Source organism: Salvelinus alpinus, chromosome 20 (assembly GCF_045679555.1).
Source record: "Salvelinus alpinus chromosome 20, SLU_Salpinus.1, whole genome shotgun sequence".
Taxonomy (NCBI): domain Eukaryota; kingdom Metazoa; phylum Chordata; class Actinopteri; order Salmoniformes; family Salmonidae; genus Salvelinus; species Salvelinus alpinus.
In genome coordinates, this window is record NC_092105.1 from 16,800,189 (window position 1) to 16,816,967 (window position 16,779).

Here is a 16,779-nt window from a genome sequence, read left to right on the forward strand (position 1 = left end):
ACACACACACACAACATACTCTACACTGCACACTGCACACACAGTAGAAATAAATGAACACACAAGCAATCCGACATGCAGAACACACCGTGCTGAACATACAGTACGACACACACATACACACACAAAGTGGTACACTGCACACACGAGCACGCGGACACACATACAGTCACACACACAGCCGTGATGTGAGCGGTGATTAAGGGAATTGTTGTGTATCTATTTCCTATCGGCCTCATTCTTATTGAGCTCTTCCGGGGATAAAACACTGGACATCAATGACCTATTAGGAAGCTTGGCTTCCGGGATCACGCCCCTGCCTTGTCCAACAGGAGGTGTTGTTGGAGGAGAAGTGTATATCTCCCTGTTCCAGCTCAGTGAGAAAGGAGCCGTGCCTTTCCTACAAGACCAATGCCCAGTAGGCTTGGGCGGTGTACAGATTGTTATACCTTCATACCTACCTTGTGCGATCCCGGAATTTTGAGTAATACCACCTCTGAACAGAAGGGTGATATTTAAAAACCCCAAAGGTTAGCAATGCTAACAAATATATGTAAAATGCCATAGAGAATGCTAACTAAATGCTAACAAACACATTGCGAACATTTTATACAGTCTCTGACCTAAACTATTTGCAGGACAGACATCCCAACTCATAAAGTTATACAAGTAACTCAAAAATGCTACTCACAGTTTGCTGTACACACTAAACACATATTAGACAGCAAGGCTCTTGATCCAGGAGGGGGTTCTCTGATGTTACCAAGAGAAGATTGATTTTGGAAGAAGCTAACCACTTAGGTATACAGTTAACTAGCTAATAAATGACCAAACCATAACCTCAACTGCAGAGCATTTTAGACAGTTAACTTAATAGTTATAAGATATCTAGCAGGCAAACATTTCGTTGTGAACTCTATACTGTAACTAGATCACATGCCGAGTGCTGCACAACAGTGAGTGACTAACAAAGCTCTGGTCTCTCGTTGTTGTGTGCTTGTAAACAAACACTATGTGACTGGAGACTACCGGTAAGCTTCATTATGAAAAATGATGTGACAGGTGACATGAAGAACGCACTCTCCTAATGTATTGCACAAGTTGACTGCAGGTATTTACTTAAAAAGTAGATATGAATATTGAAATGTATTGAAAAAACAAATAAATAGTTTAAACAGTATTGAAAAACGTGGCTATTTCCAAATACCCCAGGATGTGGTATATACGGTATACCGCCCAAGCCTAATGACCAGCCTTATCAGTATCAGGATATACAGGGAGATATGGAGACAGAGATCTACACTGGAATACACAGGCCTTCAACCAGGCCTAGGGAAACAGTAAGTAAACAGTAACAGTAACAGTAGCATGGTCTACACAGCCTGACTCCTTTAGCTGCTAGAGACTCTTCTGATTCCTGGTTTTCACAGAACAAACCAAGGCAGACACGACCTATCAGCTGTAGAGAGAGAGAGAGGACCGATAGAGAGTAAAAAGGGGAAAGAAAGAAAGACAGAGAGAAATAAAAACAGAGTTTAACCTTTCCCTCCACCCTAATCAGCACAGTTGAACAAGCAGGGCCCCATGCTCCACTGCCTCATGCCCAGCCATCGGAGCACGCACCTGGGCTGCTCCGAGTAGAGCATGTCCTCAACCCTGGAACTCATCCTGCAGCTAAGGCTGACTGAGCACGGCTGTGAGTTTGTGTGTCTCATTGTGGAGAATGTACATGTGCAGCGGACTTGTAAGTGCATGTTTGCGTGTGTGTGTGCGTACATGCGTGCAAGTGTGTGTGCTTGCATACGTGTGTGTGTACAGTATGTGTGTATGCAAGTGTGTGTGTATACAAGGGCGTGTGTATTCACGTAGGCGTGCCTGTGTGTGTGTTGGTTCTTGACCTTGGTCCTGGCTCTTTAACTGTCTGTGTACAAGGGGCCTCAGTGCTCAGCTGGCTAATGTGCTGATCTGGACCAAGAAATGCATTATGGGCCAACGCTCCAACAGCAATTAACACACCAGCAGGAGGCTACAGCACTGTAGAGAGATGTGTGTGTGTTAACCTTTGAGTTGATTCTGTTTTAACCCTGTAACCACGCATAATTAACCCTGTAACCACGCCTAATTAACCCTGTAACCAAGCCTAATTAATCCTGTAACCAAGCATAATTAACCCTGTAACCAAGCATAATTAACCCTGTAACCAAGCCTAATTAACCCTGTAACCAAGCCTAATTAATCCTGTAACCAAGCATAATTAACCCTGTAACCAAGCGTAATTAACCCTGTAACCAAGCCTAATTAACCCTGTAACCAAGCCTAATTAATCCTGTAACCAAGCGTAATTAACCCTGTAACCAAGCCTAATTAACCATGTAACCAAGCCTAATTAATCCTGTAACCAAGCATAATTAACCCTGTAACCAAGCATAATTAACCCTGTAACCAAGCATAATTAACCCTGTAACCAAGCATAATTAACCCTGTAACCAAGCCTAATTAATCCTGTAACCAAGCGTAATTAACCCTGTAACCAAGTGTAATTAACCCTGTAACCAAGCATAATTAACCCTGTAACCAAGTGTAATTAACCCTGTAACTAAGTATAATTAGTGCGTCATAATATGTTGAATTGCGAAGGGAAGATATAAGATGTTGTTGGTGTATGTGTGTGCGTGAGAGAGAGAGGGATAATCTCCTACAACCAACATACCACACTATCGCTAAAAAGTAGAACGGAGAAAAGTGAAAAAGAAGAACTGCGGTGAAGTAATATCCTAAACAAGTACACCCCTGCATCCCTCACTCCATCTTACCTGTGACCGTGAGCTCGGTGGTCCTGCGCACCACGAAGCCACCGAAGGTGACCTCACAGGTGTAGTTGCCGATGTCGTCTTCCTTTACCTCTCTGATGGACAATGTATCTCTCCTCTGGAGGATGGAGGCCCGCCACTGCTTTGGACGACACTCCTGGGTGTCACACACACACACACACACACACACACACACACACACACACACACACACACACACACACACACACACACACACACACACACACACACACACACACACACACACACACACACACACAATACAACATGGAGTTAGAGTGCAATTGACACCAACAAATGCAATCATCATACCATAGAAACCAGTGTTGGATTGTGATCTCATGAACACCAACAACAACAGAGGCGATTCTGTTGAGACGGCCTATACACCAACAACAACAGAGGCGATTCTGTTGAGACGGCCTATACACCAACAGCAACAGAGGAGATTCTGTTGAGATGGCCTATACACCAACAGCAACAGAGGAGATTCTGTTGAGACGGCCTATACACCAACAACAACAGAGGAGATTCTGTTGAGATGGCCTATACACCAACAACAACAGAGGAGATTCTGTTGAGATGGCCTATACACCAACAACAACAGAGGAGATTCTGTTGAGATGGCCTATACACCAACAACAACAGAGGAGATTCTGTTGAGATGGCCTATACACCAACAACAACAGAGGAGATTCTGTTGAGATGGCCTATACCCCAACAACAACAGAGGAGATTCTGTTGAGATGGCCTATACACCAACAACAACAGAGGAGATTCTGTTGAGATGGCCTATACACCAACAGCAACAGAGGAGATTCTGTTGAGATGGCCTATACCCCAACAACAACAGAGGAGATTCTGTTGAGATGTCCTATACACCAACAACAACAGAGGAGATTCTGTTGAGATGGCCTATACACCAACAACAACAGAGGCGATTCTGTTGAGATGGCCTATACACCAACAACAACAGAGGAGATTCTGTTGAGATGGCCTATACACCACACAACAGAGGCGAGAGGCCAACCCCCCAGGAGATTCTGTTGAGATGGCCTATACACCAACAACAACAGAGGAGATTCTGTTGAGATGTGCCTATACACCAACAGCAACAGAGGAGATTCTGTTGAGATGGCCTATACACCAACAACAACAGAGGAGATTCTGTTGAGATGGCCTATACACCAACAACAACAGAGGAGATTCTGTTGAGATGTCCTATACACCAACAACAACAGAGGAGATTCTGTTGAGATGGCCTATACACCAACAACAACAGAGGAGATTCTGTTGAGATGTCCTATACACCAACAACAACAGAGGAGATTCTGTTGAGATGGCCTATACACCAACAACAACAGAGGAGATTCTGTTGAGATGGCCTATACACCAACAACAACAGAGGAGATTCTGTTGAGATGGCCTATACACCAACAACAACAGAGGAGATTCTGTTGAGATGTCCTATACACCAACAACAACAGAGGAGATTCTGTTGAGATGGCCTATACACCAACAACAACAGAGGAGATTCTGTTGAGATGGCCTATACCCCAACAACAACAGAGGAGATTCTGTTGAGATGTCCTATACACCAACAGCAACAGAGGAGATTCTGTTGAGATGGCCTCTACACCAACAACAACAGAGGAGATTCTGTTGAGATGGCCTATACACCAACAACAACAGAGGAGATTCTGTTGAGATGGCCTATACACCAACAACAACAGAGGAGATTCTGTTGAGATGGCCTATACACCAACAACAACAGAGGAGATTCTGTTGAGATGGCCTATACACCAACAACAACAGAGGAGATTCTGTTGAGATGGCCTATACACCAACAACAACAGAGGAGATTCTGTTGAGATGGCCTATACACCAACAACAACAGAGGAGATTCTGTTGAGATGGCCTATACCCCAACAACAACAGAGGAGATTCTGTTGAGATGGCCTATACACCAACAACAACAGAGGAGATTCTGTTGAGATGGCCTATACACCAACAACAACAGAGGAGATTCTGTTGAGATGGCCTATACACCAACAGCAACAGAGGAGATTCTGTTGAGATGTCCTATACACCAACAACAACAGAGGAGATTCTGTTGAGACGGCCTATACACCAACAACAACAGAGGAGATTCTGTTGAGATGGCCTATACACCAACAACAACAGAGGAGATTCTGTTGAGATGTCCTATACACCAACAACAACAGAGGAGATTCTGTTGAGATGGCCTATACACCAACAACAACAGAGGAGATTCTGTTGAGATGTCCTATACACCAACAACAACAGAGGCGATTCTGTTGAGATGTCCTATACACCAACAACAACAGAGGAGATTCTGTTGAGATGGCCTATACCCCAACAACAACAGAGGAGATTCTGTTGAGATGTCCTATACACCAACAGCAACAGAGGAGATTCTGTTGAGATGGCCTATACACCAACAACAACAGAGGAGATTCTGTTGAGATGTCCTATACCCCAACAACAACAGAGGAGATTCTGTTGAGACGGCCTATACCCCAACAACAACAGAGGAGATTCTGTTGAGACGGCCTATACACCAACAACAACAGAGGAGATTCTGTTGAGATGGCCTATACACCAACAGCAACAGAGGAGATTCTGTTGAGATGTCCTATACACCAACAACAACAGAGGAGATTCTGTTGAGACGGCCTATACCCCAACAACAACAGAGGAGATTCTGTTGAGATGTCCTATACACCAACAGCAACAGAGGAGATTCTGTTGAGATGGCCTATACCCCAACAACAACAGAGGAGATTCTGTTGAGACGGCCTATACCCCAACAACAACAGAGGAGATTCTGTTGAGATGGCCTATACACCAACAACAACAGAGGAGATTCTGTTGAGATGGCCTATACACCAACAACAACAGAGGAGATTCTGTTGAGATGGCCTATACACCAACAGCAACAGAGGAGATTCTGTTGAGATGTCCTATACACCAACAACAACAGAGGAGATTCTGTTGAGACGGCCTATACACCAACAACAACAGAGGAGATTCTGTTGAGACGGCCTATACCCCAACAACAACAGAGGAGATTCTGTTGAGATGTCCTATACCCCAACAACAACAGAGGAGATTCTGTTGAGATGGCCTATACACCAACAACAACAGAGGAGATTCTGTTGAGATGGCCTATACACCAACAACAACAGAGGAGATTCTGTTGAGATGTCCTATACACCAACAACAACAGAGGAGATTTTGTTGAGATGGCCTATACACCAACAGCAACAGAGGAGATTCTGTTGAGATGGCCTATACCCCAACAACAACAGAGGAGATTCTGTTGAGATGGCCTATACACCAACAGCAACAGAGGAGATTCTGTTGAGATGGCCTATACACCAACAACAACAGAGGAGATTCTGTTGAGATGTCCTATACACCAACAGCAACAGAGGAGATTCTGTTGAGATGGCCTATACACCAACAACAACAGAGGAGATTCTGTTGAGATGGCCTATACACCAACAACAACAGAGGCGATTCTGTTGAGATGTCCTATACACCAACAACAACAGAGGAGATTTTGTTGAGACGGCCTATACCCCAACAACAACAGAGGAGATTCTGTTGAGACGGCCTATACCCCAACAACAACAGAGGAGATTCTGTTGAGATGGCCTATACACCAACAACAACAGAGGAGATTCTGTTGAGACGGCCTATACACCAACAACAACAGAGGAGATTCTGTTGAGATGTCCTATACACCAACAACAACAGAGGAGATTCTGTTGAGACGGCCTATACACCAACAACAACAGAGGAGATTCTGTTGAGATGTCCTATACACCAACAACAACAGAGGAGATTCTGTTGAGATGGCCTATACACCAACAACAACAGAGGAGATTCTGTTGAGATGTCCTATACACCAACAGCAACAGAGGAGATTCTGTTGAGATGTCCTATACACCAACAACAACAGAGGAGATTCTGTTGAGACGGCCTATACACCAACAACAACAGAGGAGATTCTGTTGAGATGGCCTATACACCAACAACAACAGAGGAGATTCTGTTGAGATGGCCTATACCCCAACAACAACAGAGGAGATTCTGTTGAGACGGCCTATACACCAACAACAACAGAGGAGATTCTGTTGAGACGGCCTATACACCAACAACAACAGAGGAGATTCTGTTGAGATGGCCTATACACCAACAACAACAGAGGAGATTCTGTTGAGATGGCCTATACACCAACAACAACAGAGGAGATTCTGTTGAGATGGCCTATACACCAACAACAACAGAGGAGATTCTGTTGAGATGGCCTATACCCCAACAACAACAGAGGAGATTCTGTTGAGACGGCCTATACCCCAACAACAACAGAGGAGATTCTGTTGAGATGGCCTATACACCAACAGCAACAGAGGAGATTCTGTTGAGATGGCCTATACACCAACAACAACAGAGGAGATTCTGTTGAGATGGCCTATACCCCAACAACAACAGAGGCGATTCTGTTGAGATGGCCTATACACCAACAACAACAGAGGAGATTCTGTTGAGACGGCCTATACCCCAACAACAACAGAGGAGATTCTGTTGAGACGGCCTATACACCAACAACAACAGAGGAGATTCTGTTGAGATGGCCTATACACCAACAGCAACAGAGGAGATTCTGTTGAGATGTCCTATACACCAACAACAACAGAGGAGATTCTGTTGAGACGGCCTATACCCCAACAACAACAGAGGAGATTCTGTTGAGATGTCCTATACACCAACAGCAACAGAGGAGATTCTGTTGAGATGGCCTATACCCCAACAACAACAGAGGAGATTCTGTTGAGATGGCCTATACCCCAACAACAACAGAGGAGATTCTGTTGAGATGTCCTATACACCAACAGCAACAGAGGAGATTCTGTTGAGATGGCCTATACACCAACAACAACAGAGGAGATTCTGTTGAGATGTCCTATACACCAACAGCAACAGAGGAGATTCTGTTGAGATGGCCTATACCCCAACAACAACAGAGGAGATTCTGTTGAGATGTCCTATACACCAACAACAACAGAGGAGATTCTGTTGAGACGGCCTATACCCCAACAACAACAGAGGAGATTCTGTTGAGATGGCCTATACACCAACAACAACAGAGGAGATTCTGTTGAGATGTCCTATACACCAACAGCAACAGAGGAGATTCTGTTGAGACGGCCTATACCCCAACAACAACAGAGGAGATTCTGTTGAGATGGCCTATACACCAACAACAACAGAGGAGATTCTGTTGAGATGGCCTATACACCAACAACAACAGAGGAGATTCTGTTGAGATGGCCTATACACCAACAGCAACAGAGGAGATTCTGTTGAGATGTCCTATACACCAACAACAACAGAGGAGATTCTGTTGAGACGGCCTATACACCAACAACAACAGAGGAGATTCTGTTGAGACGGCCTATACCCCAACAACAACAGAGGAGATTCTGTTGAGATGGCCTATACACCAACAGCAACAGAGGAGATTCTGTTGAGATGTCCTATACACCAACAACAACAGAGGAGATTCTGTTGAGACGGCCTATACACCAACAACAACAGAGGAGATTCTGTTGAGACGGCCTATACACCAACAACAACAGAGGAGATTCTGTTGAGATGGCCTATACCCCAACAACAACAGAGGAGATTCTGTTGAGATGTCCTATACACCAACAACAACAGAGGAGATTTTGTTGAGATGGCCTATACACCAACAGCAACAGAGGAGATTCTGTTGAGATGGCCTATACCCCAACAACAACAGAGGAGATTCTGTTGAGATGGCCTATACACCAACAGCAACAGAGGAGATTCTGTTGAGATGGCCTATACACCAACAACAACAGAGGAGATTCTGTTGAGATGTCCTATACACCAACAGCAACAGAGGAGATTCTGTTGAGATGGCCTATACACCAACAACAACAGAGGAGATTCTGTTGAGATGGCCTATACACCAACAACAACAGAGGCGATTCTGTTGAGATGTCCTATACACCAACAACAACAGAGGAGATTTTGTTGAGACGGCCTATACCCCAACAACAACAGAGGAGATTCTGTTGAGACGGCCTATACACCAACAACAACAGAGGAGATTCTGTTGAGACGGCCTATACACCAACAACAACAGAGGAGATTCTGTTGAGATGTCCTATACACCAACAACAACAGAGGAGATTCTGTTGAGACGGCCTATACACCAACAACAACAGAGGAGATTCTGTTGAGATGTCCTATACACCAACAACAACAGAGGAGATTCTGTTGAGATGGCCTATACACCAACAACAACAGAGGAGATTCTGTTGAGATGTCCTATACACCAACAGCAACAGAGGAGATTCTGTTGAGATGTCCTATACACCAACAACAACAGAGGAGATTCTGTTGAGATGTCCTATACACCAACAACAACAGAGGAGATTCTGTTGAGATGTCCTATACACCAACAACAACAGAGGAGATTCTGTTGAGACGGCCTATACACCAACAACAACAGAGGAGATTCTGTTGAGATGGCCTATACACCAACAACAACAGAGGAGATTCTGTTGAGATGGCCTATACACCAACAACAACAGAGGAGATTCTGTTGAGACGGCCTATACACCAACAACAACAGAGGAGATTCTGTTGAGATGGCCTATACCCCAACAACAACAGAGGAGATTCTGTTGAGACGGCCTATACCCCAACAACAACAGAGGAGATTCTGTTGAGAAGGCCTATACACCAACAGCAACAGAGGAGATTCTGTTGAGATGGCCTATACACCAACAACAACAGAGGAGATTCTGTTGAGATGGCCTATACCCCAACAACAACAGAGGCGATTCTGTTGAGATGGCCTATACACCAACAACAACAGAGGAGATTCTGTTGAGACGGCCTATACCCCAACAACAACAGAGGAGATTCTGTTGAGATGGCCTATACACCAACAACAACAGAGGAGATTCTGTTGAGATGGCCTATACACCAACAGCAACAGAGGAGATTCTGTTGAGATGGCCTATACCCCAACAACAACAGAGGAGATTCTGTTGAGATGGCCTATACCCCAACAACAACAGAGGAGATTCTGTTGAGATGTCCTATACACCAACAGCAACAGAGGAGATTCTGTTGAGATGGCCTATACACCAACAGCAACAGAGGAGATTCTGTTGAGATGGCCTATACACCAACAGCAACAGAGGAGATTCTGTTGAGATGGCCTATACACCAACAACAACAGAGGAGATTCTGTTGAGATGGCCTATACACCAACAGCAACAGAGGAGATTCTGTTGAGATGGCCTATACCCCAACAACAACAGAGGAGATTCTGTTGAGACGGCCTATACACCAACAACAACAGAGGAGATTCTGTTGAGATGGCCTATACCCCAACAACAACAGAGGAGATTCTGTTGAGACGGCCTATACACCAACAACAACAGAGGAGATTCTGTTGAGATGGCCTATACCCCAACAACAACAGAGGAGATTCTGTTGAGATGTCCTATACACCAACAACAACAGAGGAGATTCTGTTGAGATGGCCTATACACCAACAACAACAGAGGAGATTCTGTTGAGATGGCCTATACATGATGCCTTTGTCAATGTTTCTTTGGATAGTGGCGTGTATGACAGTAAAGGCCACCAGGGAAAAGGAGACAAATCAGAGGCCATATTTTATTCAGACAGTATGAAGACTGTGAAGTGAGCAGTGGAATCATAGTGTATCACTGCCAGAGAGAGAGAAGCCATATGGGAAGATGATTTAGTAACCTGAGGTATTTTACTTATTGGATGTTTATTACACTGAATAATCCAGATTTAGTGTTCTCTGAACGGTTCGGACACACACTGTCTTTTAAAAAGTATCCACTGGCAAAATAATGTGAATGTGTGTTTTTCTGTGTGTGTGTGTGTGTGTGTGTGTGTGTGTGTGTGTGTGTGTGTGTGTGTGTGTGTGTGTGTGTGTGTGTGTGTGTGTGTGTGTGTGTGTGTGTGTGTGTGTGTGTGTGTGTGTGTGTGTGTGGGAAGACTGTATGGCTCATCTCTCCAGGTACTCTCCTCCATCTCTGGCAGGGATAACCCTGGCTCAATAGATTCTATTCCACCGTTGCTCGCGGCAACCTGGGATCCAATCAGCTGGGCTGCATAGCAGTCCAAATAACTTCAGGTTCCAGTGCTCCAAGTCATTAACCACGCCTTCATTGAATTCTGGGTAAACCTGGAGGTCGAGCCCGACCGGCTAATCTACCGCTGATATGCCTTTGATTAGTTTGGCCTGGGCCACTCTCTGGGATGAGTTCTGTGATCCGCAGGCCATGCATTACCTCAACAGGGGAGAACTCAGGTGAGTAAAGGTAACTCAAGAGTCAGATAATAGATATTTTAGGCTAAGAGCATTTAGAGGGCACACGCAAACACTCCATTCCGCTCTCTTACTTTTCCGTAGGGCAAAGATGAATACCACGAGTTCACTCCTCATCAGCGTGTGTGAAAAATGATTCCCATGTTACTGAAAGCCCTCTGTTCCCCTTTCTGTGCCTCTCTCTGTTACTCTCTCTGTTACTCTCTCTGTTCCCCTTTCTGTTCCTCTCTCTGTTCATCTCTCAGTTCATCTCTCTGTTACTCTCTCTGTTCCCCTTTCTGTTCCTCTCTCTGTTCCCCTTTCTGTTCCTCTCTCTGTTACTCTCTCTGTTCCCCTTTCTGTTCCTCTCTCTGTTACTCTCTCTGTTCCCCTTTCTGTTCCTCTCTCTGTCCATCGCTCTGTTCCCCTTTCTGTTCCTCTCTCTGTTACTCTCTCTGTTCATCTCTCTGTTCCCCTTTCTGTTCCTCTCTCTGGTACTCTCTCTGTTCATCTCTCTGTCCAACCTGTCTGTTCGTCTCTCTATTCCCCTGTCTGTTCGTCTCTCTATTCCCCTGTCTGTTCGTCTCTCTGTTCCCCTGTCTGTCCCTCTGTCTGTTCCTCTCTCTGTTCCTCTCTCTGTTCCCCTGTATGTTCATCTCTCTGTTCCCGTGTCTGTTCCGCTCTCTGTTCCTCTATCTGTTCCCCTGTCTGTTCCTCTCTCTGTTCCCCAGTCTGTTCCTCTCTCTGTCCCCATGTCTGGTCCTCTCTCTGCTCCCCGGTCTGTTCCCCTGTCTGTGCCTCTCTCTATCCCCGTCTGTTCCTCTCTCTGTTCCCCAGTCTGTTCCTCTCTCTGCTTCTCTGTCTGTTCCCCTGTCTGTTCCTCTCTCTGCTTCTCTGTCTGTTCCTCTCTCTGTTCCCCAGTCTGTTCCTCTCTCTGTCCCCCTGTCTGTTCCTCTCTCTGTTCCCCAGTCTGTTCCTCTGTATGTTCCTCTCTCTGTCCCCCTGTCTGGTCCCCTGTCTGTTCCTCTCTCTGTCCCCCTGTCTGGTCCTCTCTCTGTCCCCCTGTCTGTTCCTCTCTCTGTTCCCCAGTCTGTTCCTCTGTCTGTTCCTCTCTCTGTTCCCCAGTCTGTTCCTCTGTATGTTCCTCTCTCTGTCCCCCTGTCTGGTCCTCTCTCTGTCCCCCTGTCTGTTCCTCTCTCTGTTCCCCAGTCTGTTCCCATGTCTGTTCATCTCTTTGTTCCCATGTCTGTTCCTCTCTTTGTTCCTCTCTCTGTTCCCCTGTCTGGTCCTCTCTCTGTTCCCCTGTCTGTTCCTCTGTCTGTTCCTCTCTCTGTTCCCCTCTTTGTTCCCCAGTCTGTTCCTCTCTCTGTTCCCCTGTCTGTTCCTCTCTCTGTATTCATGTACTGTATTCATGTGATTCTCCTTAATAACCTCTACACTGGTACTGGTGCCCTGCAGACTGGCCTGGTACTGGTGCCCTGCAGACTGGCCTGGTACTGGTGCCCTGCAGACTGGCCTGGTACTGGTGCCCTGCAGACTGGCCTGGTACTGGTGCCCTGCAGACTGGCCTGGTACTGGTGCCCTGCAGACTGGCCTGGTACTGGTGCCCTGCAGACTGGCCTGGTACTGATGCCCTGCAGACTGGCCTGGTACTGGTGCCCTGCAGACTGGCCTGGTACTGATGCCCTGCAGACTGGCCTGGTACTGGTGCCCTGCAGACTGGCCTGGTACTGGTGCCCTGCAGACTGGCCTGGTACTGGTGCCCTGCAGACTGGCCTGGTACTGGTGCCCTGCAGACTGGCCTGGTACTGCTGCCCTGCAGACTGGCCTGGTACTGATGCCCTGCAGACTGGCCTGGTACTGATGCCCTGCAGACTGGCCTGGTACTGGTGCCCTGCAGACTGGCCTGGTACTGGTGCCCTGCAGACTGGCCTGGTACTGGTGCCCTGCAGACTGGCCTGGTACTGATGCCCTGCAGACTGGCCTGGTACTGATGCCCTGCAGACTGGCCTGGTACTGATGCCCTGCAGACTGGCCTGGTACTGCTGCCCTGCAGACTGGCCTGGTACTGCTGCCCTGCAGACTGGCCTGGTACTGATGCCCTGCAGACTGGCCTGGTACTTATGCCCTGCAGACTGGTGTAATTCTCCCATTATGACCATATGACTCATGCATAACCTGACCCAGTCAAGCTTCCTACAGGCAGGCCTTTTAAATACTGTACAAACAACTGTGGAAGGATAAGCCGCCAAGGTAAATCCGACACACACACACACACACACACACACACACACACACACACACACACACACACACACACACACACACACACACACACACACACACACACACACACACACACACACACACACACACACACACACACACACACACCAGGGAGGCAGGTAGCCTAGCGGTTAGATTGTTTGGCCAGTAACTGGAAGGTTGTACGTTCGAATCCGCAAGATGACAAGTTGATAAATGTGTGGCTCTGAACTTGAGCAAGGCACTTAATCCTAAGAGAGACACTCTCCATTGAGGTTGTCTCAGGGAGAGTTGAGATATGTAACAAACACATTTCCAAATCACACTGTCACGATCGTCGTAAGAACATTCGAACCAAAGCGCAGCGTGATATGGGTTCCACATATTTATTGACGTGAAACGCACAAAACAATAAAAAGCAAACGATACGTGAAGCTATGGAGTGCTCACAGGCAACTACACATAAACAAGATCCCACAAAACACAGTGGGGAAATAGCTTCCTAAATATGATCCCCAATCAGAGACAACGATAAACAGCTGCCTCTGATTGGGACCCATACCAGGCCAACATAGAAATAAAACAACCTAGAATACCCACCCTAGTCACACCCCGACCTAACCAACATAGAGAATAAAAGGCTCTCTATGGTCAGGGCGTGACACACACATGCATATTAATACACACTTGTACATGTGTGGAATAGGACAAATATAAGCACACACACACACTTAGCCAGGTCTCTCACCTTGAACCAGGTGATATAGGGGTCTTTCCCAGGTTCTGTGTAGTCCTCTATGTCTGGACAGGTGATGTCTTTGCTCTTGCTGAGTTCCGCCTTCTCCATGTGTCTCATCACAGAGTTGTAGCACAGGTCTGTGTCGTTCTCAGCCACATAAAGAGACATGGATACCTTCATACAGTAGCTTGAATTCCTGAAACACAGAAACAACAAACAGGTCACTGACAGGGTTCACAGTACAGTACAGTTTTCACACTTGGTCCTTTTCAGACAATTTTTGTGAACTCAGTGCGGTTCGCTACATTTCTTGTGCAGTGTGAAAAAAGGAACTCAGACCACTCAAAAGAGCACCCGAAGCAAACCGAACAGAGACCATCTACAGAGATCCTATGCAAAGCTCCCCAGGTTCGCTTGTCGTTTTTTCTGCACCACACATCAAATCCAATTTTTATTTGTCACATGCGCCGAACACAACAGGTGTAGACTTAACGGTTAAATGCTTACTTACCAGCCCTTAACCAGCAATGCAAGAAACAGAGTTGACTAAATAAACTAAAGTAAAATAAATAGTAACACAATTAAATATAAATAACGAGGCTATATACAGGGGGGTACTGGTACAGAGTCTGGTGGGGGGGTGGGGGGGTACAGGTTAGTCGAGGTCATTTGTACATGGGGGTAAAGTGATAATAAACAGCGAGTAGCAGCAGAGTAAAATCCTTTGCACCCCAGTATCTCTACTTGCACATCCATCTTCTGCACATTCCGGTGTTTAATTGCTTTATTGTAATTACTTCGCCACAATGGCCAATTTATTGCCTTAACTCCCTTATCCTACCTCATTTGCACTCACTGTAAATATACTTTTTGTTTTATTTTGTTCTACTCTATTATTGACTATGTTTTGTTTATTCCATGTGTAACTGTGTTGTTGTATGTGTCGAATTGCTATGCTTTATCTTGGCCAGGTCGCATCTGCAAATGAGAACTTGTTCTCAACTAGCCTACCTGGTTAACTTCTCTAGGGTAGGGGGCAGCATTCGGAATTTTGGATGAAAAGCATGCCCAAATTAAACTGCCTGCTTCTCGGGCCCAGAAGATATGATATGCATATAACTGGTAGATTTGAATAGAAAACACTCTAAAGTTTCCAAAACTGTTAAAATAATGTCTGTGAGTATAACAGAACTGATTTGGCATGCAAAAACCTGAGAAAAATCCATTCGGGAAGTAGTTCTTTTTTGGTTTTGTAGTTTTCTATTCAATGCCATTACAGTATCCATTGACTTAGGACTCAAATTGCAGTTCCTATGCCTTCCACTAGATGTCAACAGTCTTCAGAAATTGTTTCAGGCTTGTATTCTGAAAAATGAGGAAGTAAGAGCAGTCTAAATGAGTGGACCCTAAAGTGTCACAGAGCTTTTTCATGCGCGCGACCGAGAGAGTGCCTTTCTTGTTTACCTTTCATATTGACGACGTTATTGTCCAGTTGAAATATTATCAATTATTTAGGCTAAAAACAACCTGAGGATTGAATATAAACATCGTTTGACATGTTTCTATGAACTTTACAGATAGAATTTAGATTTTTTTGTCGGCCTGTTTTGACTGCGTTTGAGCCTGTGGATTACTGAAGAAAACGCGCGAACAAAAAACTGAGGTTTTTGGATATAAAGAGACTTTATCGAACAAAAGGAACATTTATTGAGTAAATGAATGTCTGCTGAGTGCAAACATATGAAGATCATCAAAGGTAAGGGATTCATTTTATCTCTATTTCGGATTTGTGTAATTCTTCTACTTGGCTGGTTACTGTTTGTAATGATTTGTCTGCTGGGCTATGTTCTCAAATAATCATAAGGTATGCTTTCGCCGTAAAGCATTTTTTAAATCTGACACCGTGGTTGGATTCACAAGAAGTTCATCTTCAAACCTATGTAAAAAAAAAAAATGTTTTCTGAATTTTTATAATGAGTATTTCTGTATTTGAATTTGGCGCCCAGCAGTTTCACTGGCTGTTGAAGAGGTGGGACGCTAACATCTCACATACCCAATAGAGGTTAAATAAAGGTGGGGCAAAAAAACATGTCCTGGTAATCCGTCTGGCCCCGTGGCCTTGTGGATGTTGACCTGTCAAAAGGTCTTGCTCACATCAGCTATGGAGAGCGTGATCACACAGTCATCCGGAACAGCTGGTGCTCTCATGCATGCTTCAGCATTGCTTGCCTCGAAGCGAGCATAAAAGGCATTTAGCCCACTAGACGACTGCAACACCGTTTCCCCTGCAATAAATAGCCCTTACAGAGCCTGTAAGTGTGTTGGGTCATTGTCCTGTTGAAAAACAAATTATAGTTCAACTAAGCACAAACCAGATGGGATGGTGTATCGCTGCAAAATGCTGTGGTAGCCATGCTGGTTAAGAGTGCCTTGAATTGTAAATAAATCACTGACAGTGTCACCAGCAAAGCATCCCCACACCATCACACTTCCTCCTCCATGCTTCACTGTGGGAACCACACATG

General features: G+C 45.4%; 1 protein-coding gene across 6 annotated transcripts in view; it reads right to left on the reverse strand.

The window, feature by feature from the left end:
* The window catches only part of LOC139546390 (interleukin-1 receptor accessory protein-like 1), a 561,546-nt gene that overhangs the window by 319,500 nt on the left and 225,267 nt on the right, over window positions 1-16,779 (reverse strand). For all 6 annotated transcript variants that reach the window (XM_071354724.1, XM_071354726.1, XM_071354723.1 and 3 more), the window contains exons 4-5: window positions 14,264-14,450; window positions 2,814-2,967 (exon numbers count right to left, since the gene is read on the reverse strand). In XM_071354724.1, coding sequence (XP_071210825.1) covers window positions 2,814-2,967; window positions 14,264-14,450 — 341 coding nt within the window. The remainder of the gene's footprint in view (window positions 1-2,813; window positions 2,968-14,263; window positions 14,451-16,779) is intronic.